At 40.3% G+C, this 15,564-nt stretch overlaps 1 protein-coding gene across 4 annotated transcripts in view; it reads right to left on the reverse strand.

Annotated features, from left to right (window-relative positions):
- celsr3 (cadherin, EGF LAG seven-pass G-type receptor 3) overlaps positions 1-15,564 on the reverse strand; it is a 119,911-nt gene that overhangs the window by 18,992 nt on the left and 85,355 nt on the right. For all 4 annotated transcript variants that reach the window (XM_077514821.1, XM_077514820.1, XM_077514822.1 and 1 more), the window contains 12 exons: positions 15,385-15,553; positions 11,444-11,585; positions 10,042-10,162; positions 8,909-9,092; positions 8,092-8,193; positions 7,905-7,999; positions 7,612-7,821; positions 3,840-4,035; positions 1,275-1,454; positions 1,028-1,205; positions 384-551; positions 156-282 (listed from right to left, as the gene is read on the reverse strand). In XM_077514821.1, coding sequence (XP_077370947.1) covers positions 156-282; positions 384-551; positions 1,028-1,205; positions 1,275-1,454; positions 3,840-4,035; positions 7,612-7,821; positions 7,905-7,999; positions 8,092-8,193; positions 8,909-9,092; positions 10,042-10,162; positions 11,444-11,585; positions 15,385-15,553 — 1,872 coding nt within the window. The remainder of the gene's footprint in view (positions 1-155; positions 283-383; positions 552-1,027; positions 1,206-1,274; positions 1,455-3,839; positions 4,036-7,611; positions 7,822-7,904; positions 8,000-8,091; positions 8,194-8,908; positions 9,093-10,041; positions 10,163-11,443; positions 11,586-15,384; positions 15,554-15,564) is intronic.

Consider the following 15,564-nt stretch of genomic DNA (forward strand, 5'->3'; position numbering starts at 1 on the left):
ATCAGTGGGCAAGTAGACAGGCAAAGTAGCCCACTGGGCTTATAATTCAAAACAATGACCAGAAACCTTTAAGTGTTACTTCCAAGCTTTTTGCATACCACTGTACCACCATCGGACTGAGCCAAACAAGCATGTGCCGTGCACGCATGACAAACCTCTCTTTGCGAACTGTCCATCAGCACTCCGAAGGTGCCCAGCCTTTGACACTGACAGCGGACATGTGAGGTGTTCCTATATACCACCATACAGTCCCTCACTGTCCAACAGCCTCCGATCTCACACCTACACATTCACATTAGCAATCACATTACTGTATTATCCAAATAAATCCCCTAATGGGACGAGCCAAAAGTCATAACACCCAAACATAATTGTGAACTTACTGGCTGCTGTGGTTCCACTGCACACATAGTGGCTTGCTACGATTGGCTGTTTCCAGTAGTTTAAACTCCAGTAGGATGGGCTGGTCCAAATGTCCACCCACAAAAGTTTGATTGGTGTAGACAGAGATGGTGACGACTGGGGAGTTCATGACTGGGTGTCTGGGAAGTCTGGAAACGAGAGAGTGCAGGGTTATTTATGAGCCTCATTCAGTTTTCATCTTTAAAGGTTTAAATTGTATTGTTCTAATGATAAAACTCCCTATATACACTATAATGCATCAAGATCATCGCTCTCCTTTATCCTTTACCTTCATATGCCAATTATGTAATATTACTAACTGGGTTCTCTTCAGACAAAACAATACTAAACTTGTTACTATTAGTCGTGAATGCTAGTAGTAGTCCCCATTGATGTCTAATAGGTCTTAATGAGTAACATTAGTGTTGGATTCGACTACTGTCAATATGTTAACAAGTAACAAAAGACGACATGGAATAATAGACCTCTAAGATCCATTTAAAAGTGGTCTTTAGAGGTTTTGGAGTTGAGCATTTTTCAGGGACACAGGCAGAGCATTTCGAGCCGGTTCATTAGCCATATCCAAAAAAGTCCACAAAAAACTGTGAAACTTGTCGATTCTCACCTCACTCCTCGTCTGTCCGTGTGATATTTGGGAGGGAGCGCTCCCCCCAGACTTCGGTAGATGAGCAAAATGACGATGGTGATGGAAGGTTCAACTGTGCGTCGGGCGGCGGTGTACTCGGTCTGATTGGCTGAGGAGGAGCTGGCTGGCGCTTGAACGGTGTGAGGTGGATGGACGTCTGAGAGGGAGAACTCTGTTTTAGTATTTCCTTATTGTCAGGAACTTTCACATTTGAATCATGACTTACGTTCTTTCTCTGTGCGCTCCTTTTCCTTCCAGTGTTGTTGTCGTGGCATCAGTGCAGCAGGGGGCAGTATCACATGGGTGGAGGGATCCCACACGGCCTGACTTCGAAACAGCGTGGTATGGTAACGTGGAAAACGTCGCCGCACGTGGGTGTGATTCTCTACCCGATCCAGGTTCATGACTAAAGTGCAAAGAGGAAAAACAAAAAAAACAAAAAAAAAACAGATCCCAATGTTTGAGCCAAAGGCAAGTTAGCACAGTCATATTTGTATGTGTAGCTCCACCCTCAAAAAGAGGACAGAACCCAACGATGGTACAAGCAAGTGGAAAGGCTCTGATCAGATTCTGCCACATAGAAAAATAGCTATTCAGCAATTTTGAAGCTTCTGAATGATCTGACGACTGACAAGGAGGCAGTCACAAGAAGGAGTCATGCCTTATCAGGTATGACAAAACTCATGTAACTATGCATTTCTCTCCCAGAGCAGGTTTTTGTAATGTTATGCTGGATGGGTAGAGACATCCAATTGCCACAAACTCAAGATAAGTCACACAACACATGACACTTGCACTTCAACTTCAAAATGATCATAGCAATAGATTGCACTCATGTACACCGAATTAACCCTTTCAGAAGGGGAGTTTAAACATCACAGTTGCAAGCACACACTTCCTTAGAATGTGCAAGCTGTGTGTGACTCAGAAAGGGTCATAACAAAGGCCTCTTCCACTAACACTTCCAATTCCATCACGCTGTCACCAATTGTCGCAATCTTAATAGATCACGTGCCACACACAGCATGCATCCATTAGCATAAACACACAATTTATCATCCACTTTTTGGGATCTTATTAAATTTATCTAGTTTAACTACTTGGTAGCACTTGTTGAATTCATGGACCCTACTGGTTGCAACACACAAACTTCATCTTACTTTAGTGTTTAAAATAGGTTTTTGCCCAATAAACCATCTGATGTGTCAGGTCACAGTATTGCCAACATTGCTCCTAAAAAAAAAAAAAAAGTAAATCACTAGATGACACAAGCTAGTTGTAACCTATATATGAGATAAACTGAATTGCATGTGATGAGCCAATGAAATATCCAAACGCTAAACACAGACAAACATAAGAGCACTGTCCTGCTATAGAAAAAGTTAATGTGGAGTGTATATGAGTGAATACTTAACCCTGCAAACAGAAGTGAAGGGGCACTCTATATACTCAGCAAACCACTTCATTTCACTTTTGGTTTCATTGTGTGTGTGTGCGTGCATGCATGTGTGCTTTCATTATTTTTCTCAAACTGCTGCATATCTAGTGAATACCTGAGACATGCCTCAAACCACAGTCACATAAAATTCTCAAATTTGAATTTAACAATTAGAACTGTACTTTGAACTTATTTTTAATATCAAAGTACAATTCCACCCAGTTGGCCTAGCGGAATAACAGGTTTTTGTGTTTCGAGTGTGATAGTTGACATTGGCTGTCCTTAATTTGATGCTTTATTTGCGTGAAAACTTCAAACTACACAATGCTTCAGAATCCGATTAGGACCTGACCATCACAGAAAATGACAGACCATAACCCTAACGTCCGAAAGAGGACATGGGTGAGAATGAAGATGAGAAAATGGGGAATATTTACTGTTCGGGCTCTCTTCTATTCATTTCATTTCAATGTAACCAGCGCGGTTTTTTATTTTTATTTTTTATTTTTATCACAAGCTTCATTATTTCATCCACAGGTACAAATGAAATTATAAATATGGTAGGTTAAATATTGTTGAAAAACACAATATATGTACTGCACATACTGTATTTCTATTGTTTGGCGGTGCACGGCGGGCAGCTGTGTCTTTCTCACTTAAAACCCGCAAAAGGATTTTTTGCCTGTGTGAAAGCTTCTGTGCACTTTGATTGGCTATAATTTGCGACATCGCCACATAGTCCAATTGTGGTTGAACCACTGAAAAACCAGTGGCCAAGACCAGGACACTGGTGAAACCTGGTGGCACAACACCGCACACTGCGCGAGTGTTAAAGTGCATCGCTCAGCACGGCAGCCTTAAAACAAACAGCAGGCCACTTGTGATTGATTAATTGCCCTGAGAATTAGATAAATGTAACTGCTTTTAAATGTTGTACTGTATTTTTAATTATCTGAAATTGAGTTACCTGGTGTATATAATGGGCTATATAAATAAAGTTGCCTTGCCAAGCCATCAGTTTCTCTCTGACAGGCTGAGTAAATTTGTTCACTTGGCAGCAACATGCAGGCCAGTGCTCAAATGCTTCAGGGATTGTACATGTTATGGAAGCATCCATTCTTATATATGGATGTGTGTGTGTGTGTGTGTGAGAGTGTGCATGTGTCCATCGCCATTTTTATGCTGCTGCCAGCTCTGATCATTTGCATCCCCCGCTGTAAAATGATTCGTTCTAGCTCATTTCATAGCAGATCATCTGTGAGGATTTAAATCTTATTGCTTTTGTACTCAATGTTATCGTGTTTGACTGACGGTTAGCTGGATCATGTTTGTAATGTGTCATCCTCAACTCACCAATATTGGGAGCCACCAGTGCGACGGGGTTGAGGTAGGTGAGCTTCATGTTTTGGGCCAGATTCTGCGTATACTGCTCCAGCAACTCCGACAATTCAGCCGGACCACTCGGAATGTGGTTCTGACCCTGGGTGAGGGCGCGCCAAAGCCCCTCCGTCCCAGGACCCAACAGCACACTGCAGCCTCGCAGGATGTTCTGGAATGAGCCAGAGAAGAAAGAAGTACATTTATGTGTAAAAATTGGAATGAATACTGACAAGGCAAATGTTTCGTCATGTCTGATGCACATGACTTGCAATGATAGTAGATAGGAAGAAGGAGAGATATAGTTTAATGTGTGTATAAAGACACAATGAGAAAGATTTTTATTTGGATGTTTTTCCGCATTCTCTTTATGGATCATATATGAGGGTGGAAGAGTCATGATACTGCTCCAGGTTCAATAAAGTATTGAAGTGTCATGATGCTTAGGGGAGAAGACAGCAACAGAGTGCAGTGGAGGAGGGAAGCAATGAACTGTAAAAGAAAGACAAAGGTTGGCTGAATATATTTGCGGAGGGGGTGACAAGTAGGAAATAGTGAAAAAAAAAACATTAAAAAAAAAAAAAAAAAACAAGGCTACATTCGATCAATATTGAGTTGTGTTTCAAAAAATAAATCTCTGGACATAACATCATCCATTTGAAGGATATCAAATGCATTACCTTGAGTCATTTGCACAAAATGTGTAAAAACAATATTTAACATAATATGTAATTACCCACAAATATCTGACCTGGAAATTAAGTTAACAAAAATAGTGCAGTACTATGAACTGAAAACATGCAACAACTGTAGCTACTGCACATGGTCGATGTTGGGGAAGAAGCTCAATTATGAATGGAATAGACAAGAGATCATTACACCTATTTACACAGTATAAGTAAAAGTGTTACATTTGGAATGATTGTTTATTGCACATGTTCTGACATAGGTGGCCATTCATTTCACTCAGTATAGAATTTCTTTTAAAATGGCACTGGGTTGTCATGACAACTGCATAGTCTCTATTGATCGTTCAAGGTAATGAAAGCTACTTGAAGTGTGATGCCCAAACCTCACAAATCCCAAAACTAACAATAAATCCCGCATCACTATGTTGGTATCCTTCTTCCATTGTTTCATTTCTTGGAAGGAGTGACACAGTATTCAGCATGTGTCACACATGTTTATGAAATAATAATTAAACTCAATATGTCTTTAATAGCACTTAAAAAACACAAATTTCATTGATAAATTTGAATTGGTTATTATTGTGTGTAGAACTGTGAGAGAGAAAAGAAAATATTGTTGACAAGACTGTATGAAAATATGTTGTAAATGTTGAAAATGTGAAAAAAATAATGGGCCAAAATGTGTATGTATCAACACATTAGAAAACCATGAACATTCCTCCTTTAAAAGGTCATCATTTCCTTAAAGTATGATTCAAACCACTGTAATTACAAGAGAACACTGATGATAATAGATTACTTCCCAACCATGTCAGTTTCTATAGCAACGCATCTGTGGTGGGATAACAATGACGGAGCCCTTCATAACAGCACAGGATGTAGCCACAGCAGCAAGTAGAAGAAAAAAAATCTCCCATGTCAGAATCTCACAAGGGCCAAATGCATAACTTCAAAATCAAATGGACGAAGCTGCAAACAACACACACAACAATCATTCAGCAAGAGGAGGAAGCGGAATGCTCGCAGAATGATTGCATGTCTGGAAAGCCTGTTAGCGTGTTCAAATGCCAACAAGTTCTCATTTTCTCATCATATATGATGAAATGAGACTCCCTACTATAGCGGGATGACATTTGCAATTTGAGATGAGCTACCATCACTAGATTGCCATAGCAACATTGCCTGCTAGTCTTGAGCATCAAGTGCAAGCGCTGTTGCATGTGTAGCTATTTAATATAGAGGTTTAGTGTAACGATGTAAGTCAACACGAAATTATCAGTAGCATGGCAGTAATCCTTTTGCGCAACCAAAATCACACACAAATTGCATTTGCATGGATTAGAGATGCTGCTTTCATCTACTGTACAGTAGTTGATGATACAGTCAGAATGGAATACAATTGTCACGGTTCACAATGCCGGCAGGCATAACTGGCACTGTGGCAGGGCTGAATTTCATAACGTATTTAGTAGAATTTCACACATAAAAGTGCCTTGTAACTACGCTTTTTGTCACAATGAATTCAATTGCTTCTTTGTGAGCGGAGATGTAAAATAGAAAATGGATGCAATTTGATCGTTATTCTTTGATTGTTTATAGTGTTATTGCAAAGTAATTTAATAATAGAACTAGGGATGTGCGAGTGGACCTAAATTTTAGGTATTGGGTACTTGTACTCGCTGCTGATTCAACGCTAAATAAGGCAAATCTGACATTGAGTACTCCTTGGCAGTAGGTGGCGCTATACGGCAGCAGTTTGACACAGCTACGAATCATTTGCATGTATATATGAAACTTTATAGGTCTGCAAAAATGTGCTATCGAACATCCCAAAATAACCAAATGTCAAATTTGCTATCGGACATCCCTCAATAAGCAAATTGATTCGCCACTATGAGAGAGTGGAGATCCATTTCCCCTTGGATCTTCTAATGGGGCTTGTTTTCGTCCTTCTTCCTGAGATTTGCCAAATAATGGACAGAACTTCAACCAAAAATAACATCAAAATATTCCTATCCAAGCATCGAGTGCGTAAATTTTGAATTTGATCCATCAATTTTTGGTATGGGCGGCACGGTGGGTGACTGGTTAGCACGTCTGCCTCCTAGTACTGAGGACTCGGGTTCGAGTCCAGGCTCCGGCCATTCCTGGGTGGAGTTAGCATGTTCTCCCCGTGCCTGCGTGGGTCTTCTCCGGGTACTCCGGTCTCCTCCCACATTCCAAAGACATGCATGGCAGGTGAATTGGGCGCTCCAAATTGTCCCTAGGTGTGCTTGTGAATGTGTGGATGGCGCGTTTGTCTCTGTGTGCCCTGCGATTGGCTGGCAACCAGTTCAGGGTGAACCCCGCCTACTGCCCAAAGCCAGCCAAGATAGGCTCCAGCACCCCCCGCGACCCTTGTGAGGAATAAGCGGTCAAGAAAATGGATGGATGGATGGATGGATGCAAGAAGGGTACCTGAGAAAGCAAGGAATGATGATAACACCATGCATACAGTATATTTGAGTAATTCTAGTAAGCTTGCTAGCGTTCAGACTTGGATATCTGGAACCTCCATCCATCCATCCATTTTCTTGACCGCTTATTCCTCACAAGGGTCGCGGGGGGTGCTGGCGCCTATCTCAGCTGGCTCTGGGCAGTAGGCGGGGGACACCCTGGACTGGTTGCCAGCCAATCGCAGGGCACACAGAGACGAACAACCATCCATACTCACAAGCATACCTAGGGACAATTTGGAGCGGTCAATGAACCTGCAATGCATGTCTTTGGAATGTGGGAGGAGACCGGAGTACCCGGAGAAGACCCACGCGGGCACGGGGAGAACATGCAAACTCCACCCAGGAAGGCCGGAGCCTGGACTCGAACCGGAGTCCTCAGAACTGGGAGGCGGACGTGCTAACCACTCGCCCACCGTGCCGCCTATATCTGGAACCTGTCAAAGCAAATTATTGACACATGCGTTTCTTCAATGTACTTTTATGCACTTCCAACATTCATTATCTTCCTGTTTTTAAGACTACAGTATCCTATATTGATATTCAAACCTCTAAAACATGTACCTCATTAAAGTGAGCATCCTGAGTGGCGGTGAGTCCGAAGCCACTTTGTAGGGTCTCGAAGGTGAGGAGGCGTGATAGCAGACGCTCTGCGATGACCAAATCATTCCCGTAGAGGCGGCCGGTCGCCTCGGTGACATCACGGAGTTGGTGTGCGAGCTTCTTCTCCATGATTGTGTTCAGCTCTGTCTCATTGCGTTCAAGTGAATCCAGCTGGATGTAAACAAAGAAATACGGCAATGTTAAAAACAGCAACAATTGTGCTTTGTCTATATCCTGAGTGCTACACATCATACAGCAGCATTGAGCTCCACAAATGGAGGGGAGGTGCAGTTGTAAAGGTCCGGCTCCATCCAGCCTCTCTCAACGTCACAGTGTCTGATGGCAGCCCCTGTAAAGAAAAACAAAAGACAGGATTTTGCTTGTTTGTTGTTGATGAGATCTCAACCTGCATGGATTGAATGGAGATGAGTGTGGACTCACCAACAGAACCTTTAGGGCAGGGCACTGCAGCAGGCAGGTTGAATTTGGTCCGTGGCCACCAGATCCCCTGAGTGATGGTTTTTGGGCAGCCATCATAAATGACTGCGCAAAGAGAGCAGGAGCAAAGCGTGAACTCATGACTGGTGTGGAAAACTTGTTTTGTTTTCAATGGAAGATGAAGACGTATGGACAAGTGATAATCATTTAAAAGGGAGATTCCTTAAAATATTAGTTATATTAGAGATATGAATCTATTGTACACATTGTTTCGTAATTGGACATTTTGCTGCCTGCGAATTTTGACTCTCTGTATACAGCATCCTGAGCTATTCACTGCCTTTGACAAGTATACTTGTCAATTGTATTTTTTAGAGCGGTGCTAAATGGGGGCGAATCTGAGCATGCTCCACTGTAAATATCAAACTTGGAAACAACTTTACTGATGCCCAACCACCGGTAGATGATATCATTGCCCCATTTTATAGGAAATAAACACAGTTTCAGAGTCCATGGGAGAGATGGCTGTATTTTGGCAAACCTACATTTTTCTGCTGTCAATTATAAAAGAACGGGACGGGACAAAAAGTAGGGAGTCTATTCTGTTATTTGGTAGATTCGGTTTATATATAATTATTGAATGGAATATCACGTGAGTATTGGAAATGTAAAAATTTTCTATAATGACTGGCAGTGAATGAGTTAAAGACATTAAATGGACAATGTCTTCTATCTAATTAGAGTGTAACATATGTACAGATATACTGGATTTTGTTGTAAATAATTCCTAACCATATGAGAACTAAAACACGGCCCTCACCTTCACACCCTGAGTTTGTAACCTCGGCAAACGGGTTGTCGCATGTGTTGCACTGGCGACCAATCACGCCGGGTCTGCATGGGCACTGGCCTGTCTCGGGGTCACATGTTCGTGAGAAAGAGCCGACGGGGTAACAGTCACATGGCAGGCAGCTGTCCGAGCCCCGCGGACGGTAGTGAAACTCCTGAATACACAGAGTGAAATGTTGCACTGTAATTTAAAAAAACAAAAACAAACAAAAAAAAAACTCAAACTAAAACTCAACTAAAGCAAAAATATTTTCTAAAAAACAAAACAAAACAAAACAAAAAACAAAACAAAAACAAATTAATTAAAACTAACTAAGAAGAAGAAAAAATAAAATAAATAAATAAAAACTAAATGGAAAATTATTGCAAACTCTTATTGTCTATATGAGTTTATTTATTTATTCATTCATTTATTTATTTATTTATTTGTACTTTCACAAACAAATAACTTGTAAAAATTGCCATATGCCCAGAAGTTTTGAATTTGAATGACAAGCTCGCGGCCGCCAGTGTCGGCCCGCAGGATAGAAAGTTGACAGGAATAGGAAGACATGTCACCTCTTGACACCTGATAGCATAATGACTATGATATTCATGCGCCCGTGTCCACATATATGATCTGTCTCACACATAAACACCCATCATATAAGCAGACAAGGACACATGAATAAAACATGAGAGATTTTCCATCATATCACACACAGTTCCTGAGAGGAATAGATCGGAGGTCAATAGCAGAGATTAGAGAGGAGATTATATACAGGATAGAAACACTGCTCACACATACAAAATAAACAGGTAGGAATATTGTATCATGCTTGGCCCTCTGTCTGTCAAATTGCAATACATTCACCATTCAAATTTAACAGGAAATTTTAAGAAGATTTGAGCACTATATTAGGATCAGACAGGGACATGGACGGCATGGCATTTACATGTTTTTTTTTGTTTGTTTGTTTTTTTAGCATAGAATATGTTTAATGTTTTGAGGGTGTTTGGGTAAGAGTAGACCAAACTGATTTACAAGGTGCGTATTCATGTATAAATGGTACATTCTCCAACCTATAACAAATGGCCTGGAGACGCCATATGTGAGTGTCCTACCTTGCAGCGACAGTGTCCACTTGTCTTGTTACAGTCAGGATCAAAGCCATTATTGGCATCACAGTGACAAGGCCCACAGGTGGGAGACCCCCACCAGCCTCTGGGACACTGGTGGTCAATCCTAAATGTGCACACAAGACAGTCACTTTGGGGGTGGGGGGAACTATACAGTGGATATAAGAAGTCATACACCTTTGAATGAATGCCCCCTTTTTTTTAAAAAAATGTTTTCGAGTGATGGGGTACAAATGCACAACTGTAATAGTGGGGCTACACAGGTCTGCACCAGGGCTATAATAGTTTTAAGTTTTTCATTGCAGTTAGTTTTTATTTCATTTGGACTTTTTTTTTTTTTATTCAGTTAATTTTAATTCGTTTTTAGACAATAAAGGAAACTTAAATTCTCAAATGACTGTTTGGCCTTCCTTCTTTTGTATGGAGACAGAGGAATATCAAAATAAATACATTTGAAATGAACTCGAACAGCTCATATGATATTAATTGACAGAGATGATACACAATGAACATTCTCGTTATAATTATAGTTCGTTTTATAAGAGTAAGTATTTTCAGTTAGTTTTCAATTTTTGTCAGCATTCTCATTTTTTTTTATTTTGTTAACAAAAACGTTCAATTAGTTGTTGTTTTTTCGTTAGTTTTCGTGAACATACCCTTGATTTGCACATCGTCTTACAACTATAGATTTGTCTATTTTCAGAATTATATAATGGCATTCTAAATTAGCGTAAATAAAATCAGCAGACAAATGGGGCCATTATTGTGATTGACCCCAAATAAATTTCAGATATGCAAGTAAGTAGTATTTTCTCAATATTTCTTGCCTACAAATTGTATGCTAAAAATGACTACTATTTGGAAATGTTTAAAATCCATTCTACCTTTACAAGGCCACAGTTCCATCTGAAGAGAACCAACGGCAAGAATCATGCTGCCCCCCTCCAAGCTTAAGTGTAAGCATGGTGCTATTTTGATGATAAGAATGTTGCCCAAAAAGTTCAACCTTGGTTTCATCAGACTGTGACACATTCTGTCACATATTTAGGGGAGGGGAGTTAACTGTTAAAGTTTTGATAATATTTATGTTGGCCTCGTCTCTCTCTCTCTCTCTCTCTCTCTCTCTCTCTCTCTCTCTCTCTCTCTCTCTCTCTCTCTCTCTCTCTCTCTCTCTCTCTCTCTCTCACCCCCACTCAAAAGACTTAGAGAACAATTACAGAAAGAGATGAATGACACTCAGCACCACGCTTAATAAATGGTTTTCAAAAGCACTGAAATGTAATGGGTTCAACCTTGGCCTCTGACAACTCTACTCAAATTTTGACAGAAATTGGTTCTGTAGTTGTTGCGTAATGCCGCCAATGAATATATGCATTGAGACACCTACCTGTGTTGGCAGTACTGTCCGTAGTGATTATCACCACAGTCACAGATGTATCCATGTGATGAGCTGGGCTTCCTGTGGCACTGAGCCTCGTTTTCACAAGGATTGAGATGGCAAGCATCAGTGCAGCCTTTCCCATAGTAACCTGCAAGAGAGAAAGGGTGCGCATAAAAAAAAAAAAAAAACACCGCCTATGTGTTCTGCTGGAATGTGAGGAGCAAATCGCCGTAACATTTACGTAGAGCTCATCTTCTTTGTCAAAGACAAATGGAAAGAACAAACATTGGTGCCGATGCAAGAACTGTAACTTTCTCTTGAACCATAAAAATATTATTTATGCATTAGAAACAAGAGACGGATGTTGTGAATGTTTTGCAGAAATGTTCATACTGGAGGTAAATATCACAGCAGTTGTAATCCCACTGTGTGATAAATAAGATCAAGACAGTCAGTGCAAAATCAGTAACTCACATTTTTCTTCTATCTGTATTTCTGCTGAGATTTGTAATAGTGTAAATGACTAGACAGATGTGGAGCTCAGAATCCAAATGGGCTTGGATTTCAGGAGCTTATTAATTGAAAACCATAAGCATGTTGTTGTTGTTGCCAATGCCTCACATGCACATGCACGTGCAGTCGTGCACGCACACAGACATACTCTCACAACCTAAACCAGAAATCAAACGGCCACATTTTTTTTTTTTTTTTTTATCTTTTCACATTTTTACTTATTTGTACCACTGCATGATTATTTGGCAAAACACATACCTACAATATCAGCATTCTGCCTGTCAGACATTTTATTTAATACTACCTGTATTTCTTTCGTGCTCACAAACACATAGGCGCACACATGCAAAGAAGCGCGTACATAGTGACACGCACACACCATGCTATCAGCCTTATACATCTCCACTCATTCACCATGGCAACTGACAGAATACCGTGACGACGGCCTTGGCTTTGTTCACACACTTCTAATGACATGGGCCTTGAGACAACAATATGGGAGAAGAAAGAGAGGCCCGCTCACAGATGTGGACCGATTTGAGACTATGCAAACAAAGAAACAGGGAATAATTATGATTTTTTTAAAATTATTATTATTATTTTTTTAATTAAGTGAGATTCAGGCTGTCTTCGCTCTGACAGTTTTTGTGGATGCTCTTGAAATATTATCTTCTAAAAAAATAATAATTTTCACTACATTAATCAACAAATTCACTGAGATACTGTCACCAAGCTGAAATGCCACAGATAAATTAATTCAGTACTATCACGTTTAACTGTAACAATGGTAAATATGTCACAACATATCACAACCCTTTATAGTTATGTGGGATTGTGACATGACATCATTGCTTTGGACGTTAATAGCGTATACATCACATTTTGTAAGGTGAAGACCTCTGTTGATTAAGCACAAGTGTTAACATTAAACACACATTGCACATCAAGGTACATATTTGATAAACAAATCAATTTTGTTTCAGATTTGTCATAGACAGTTAAAAGTAAATCCAGTGTGTTGGACAAGTTGATGTAGTGCATAAAAGTCAGATATCGATCAAATTGGGCTGGCAGCATTGGCTAATCTCTTTTGTTATGCTAGCGGCAACATTCAGTGACTGGCAGCAGTTTTATTAAAAACTGGAACGAGACATTTTAATTAGAGTCCATGCAGCTATCGGTGATCACAATATCAGTATTTTACTTTGAGCTCTGGTTGTAGTTATTGCAACATGTTGCTAAGATGTCACACTCCTATATTAGCATATTTTTATAGCTGTCTATATTACAGCAATAACAGATGACATTTTTTTTAGGTGAACTTTGGGATAGAATAAGGCCCACTTTTTGGGTTCACAGGTTGGTAAACAATCCTCGAAAAAAAAGTCTACGGATACGGATGCCATGCATGTTGTTTTTGTTTGTATGTTTTGGATTGGTTTTAATTTAGTGTCTATTTTAGTTTGTTTGTCATGTCTTCAAACTCAATAATATATTATGGGGGAAAAGTAAACAAGTTTGTTTGCCCTGTTTAAAATTGGGTGTACTGTATTGTATGAGACCAATTGCATACACAGTCATTTGCATGTTGGCCTCTCAAATGAAAGGGAATTATTGAGCAGCTGCATACCTCTCTCTTTATTTTTTCCCTCTATGCTGTTATTAAACTTTGATTTGTCTCTGAGCTGCACTCATTGTACAACATTCTTCATTTTTAATGATCGTGCTGATGAAAGATAATGAGAGCTGTAGTTTAAAATAAACAAGCATGCGCTGGAACTTATTTTTTCTTTTCTTTTTTCAAATGTTTGGTGTGTATGATTCTGTTTGTGTGTGCGTGCATGTGTGGTGTGTTCCATGCAAAGAAGCCAAGGTACTAGCATTAGCTCAGGGGGTAGTGGAGGATGCTACAGGAACAGCACTGCATCCGTGCTTCCTCTCTCAGGCTGCCTGGCCCAAGGCATCTAAACACAGTCTATCCTCTCTATCCCGCATGCAATACACACAGTCATACATGCTCACACTTCTTTTTGCTGCCTCCATTTTTGCTTCAAGCACATGTTCTCATTTCCCAACTTTTCCTTGTTTCTCAACTCCCCTCCAACTTTCTTGCTTTAACACGTCGCCCTCAAATTTATAATGACCACAATCTGTCCGTTCCACTTTCGCCAGGCATGGTGACAAAAATCTCAAGTAAAATAGAGGACTTATGTTGTGCTACGCCTACAACCTACTACTATTATGTTGAAGTCAGAGAAGAAAGTTGTCATTTTTACCACTAATCCCGAGCACAGGCTACACGATTGTAGCCCGATTTCAGATAAACTGTCATTGTTGTGGCTGATTTTTTTTCGAGTTAGCGTTGTTATCTCATGTAGTGTGACATCATCAAAGAATGGCAATCAGGCATCGAGGACGCCTCTTGACCACAAGACAATATGTCTGGTGTGTCAGATTTTTTTCCCCTCCTAGATATTCCAAAATCTTATCCATGCCCCTGACAACAACACATAACATGCATGTAAACAATCTAAACAGAACTGAGAATGGCAATTGTGTCTTGACACGTTTCACTTGCAACTTTTTCTGCTTTATTAACGATTAAGTCTTGACTCCCAGCGCCCTCCCGCTTCCCCCCTACAAGATCTATTCATGAAATGTGCCGCCTGTGTTTCCAGGCTATTTGATTAGACTTTCTCAAGTTCTCTTTCTTCTCTTCTCTTGTTTTACCGCCCCAAACCGCTGCTGTTTACATTATTTCCATCTGCCATCACTTTCACTTAATTAAGCATTAACATTTTTTAACCGTCTTCTACTCCTCCTCTCCCTTTGTTTCAGATTTCTATAACTCTTTTTTTGGCTCATTTCTTCTTGTGTTTGCTCTCGCTGTTGTGATTACTTCTGCTTTAATCTCTTCTCATCTGCCTCATTAGATTGAACCTATTCAGAAGGCTGTCAAAAGTTCCTGTTTCTTCTTCCGTTTTCATGTGGATGAGAACATAAACATACACAGTAGTGGTACTGTATCTGTACTTGACTTGAGCATTAATTTTTAATTAATCAATTTTTTTACCATCTGACAACAGATATCTGTGTTTTCTACTCTGCACTTTGTTGAAATATGCACTTGTTACTTTTGACTCTAAAGTCAGTAATCATTGACTCTATGGCAGCAAATAAATTACATTTTTGACATCTATCATTCTCACGATGGGATGACAAGGCATAACAGAAGTCAGGGAAGCAATGCTAATTGTTAAGCTAACCTAAAATTGACATGTAATCGTTCAACACCAGAATTAAGTGCTTGAGTGGTCTAGTCCACTTATTACAAATGTCTGGCTGGAACCGTGTGGAAGCGGAGGACATCCAACTTTGATGCATTTATTCAATTTGACATTTCCAGGTGGGTGAAGGTGATCCCAGCCACTCACCAGGTTCACATAAGCAGGCGTGCCGCTCCCATTGGTCCGAACAGCGGCTATGGGCGGGACAAGGAGATGAGACACAAGGGTTCCCGACATTGCAGCCGATCTCCACTTTGACAGTTCTGGAGGGACGCGGCAGTGGGGGGGCGTCAGGTCTCACACCCAAGCGAACACCCTAGAAAAAAC

Source organism: Festucalex cinctus, chromosome 2 (genome assembly GCF_051991245.1).
Source record: "Festucalex cinctus isolate MCC-2025b chromosome 2, RoL_Fcin_1.0, whole genome shotgun sequence".
Taxonomy (NCBI): Eukaryota; Metazoa; Chordata; class Actinopteri; order Syngnathiformes; family Syngnathidae; genus Festucalex; species Festucalex cinctus.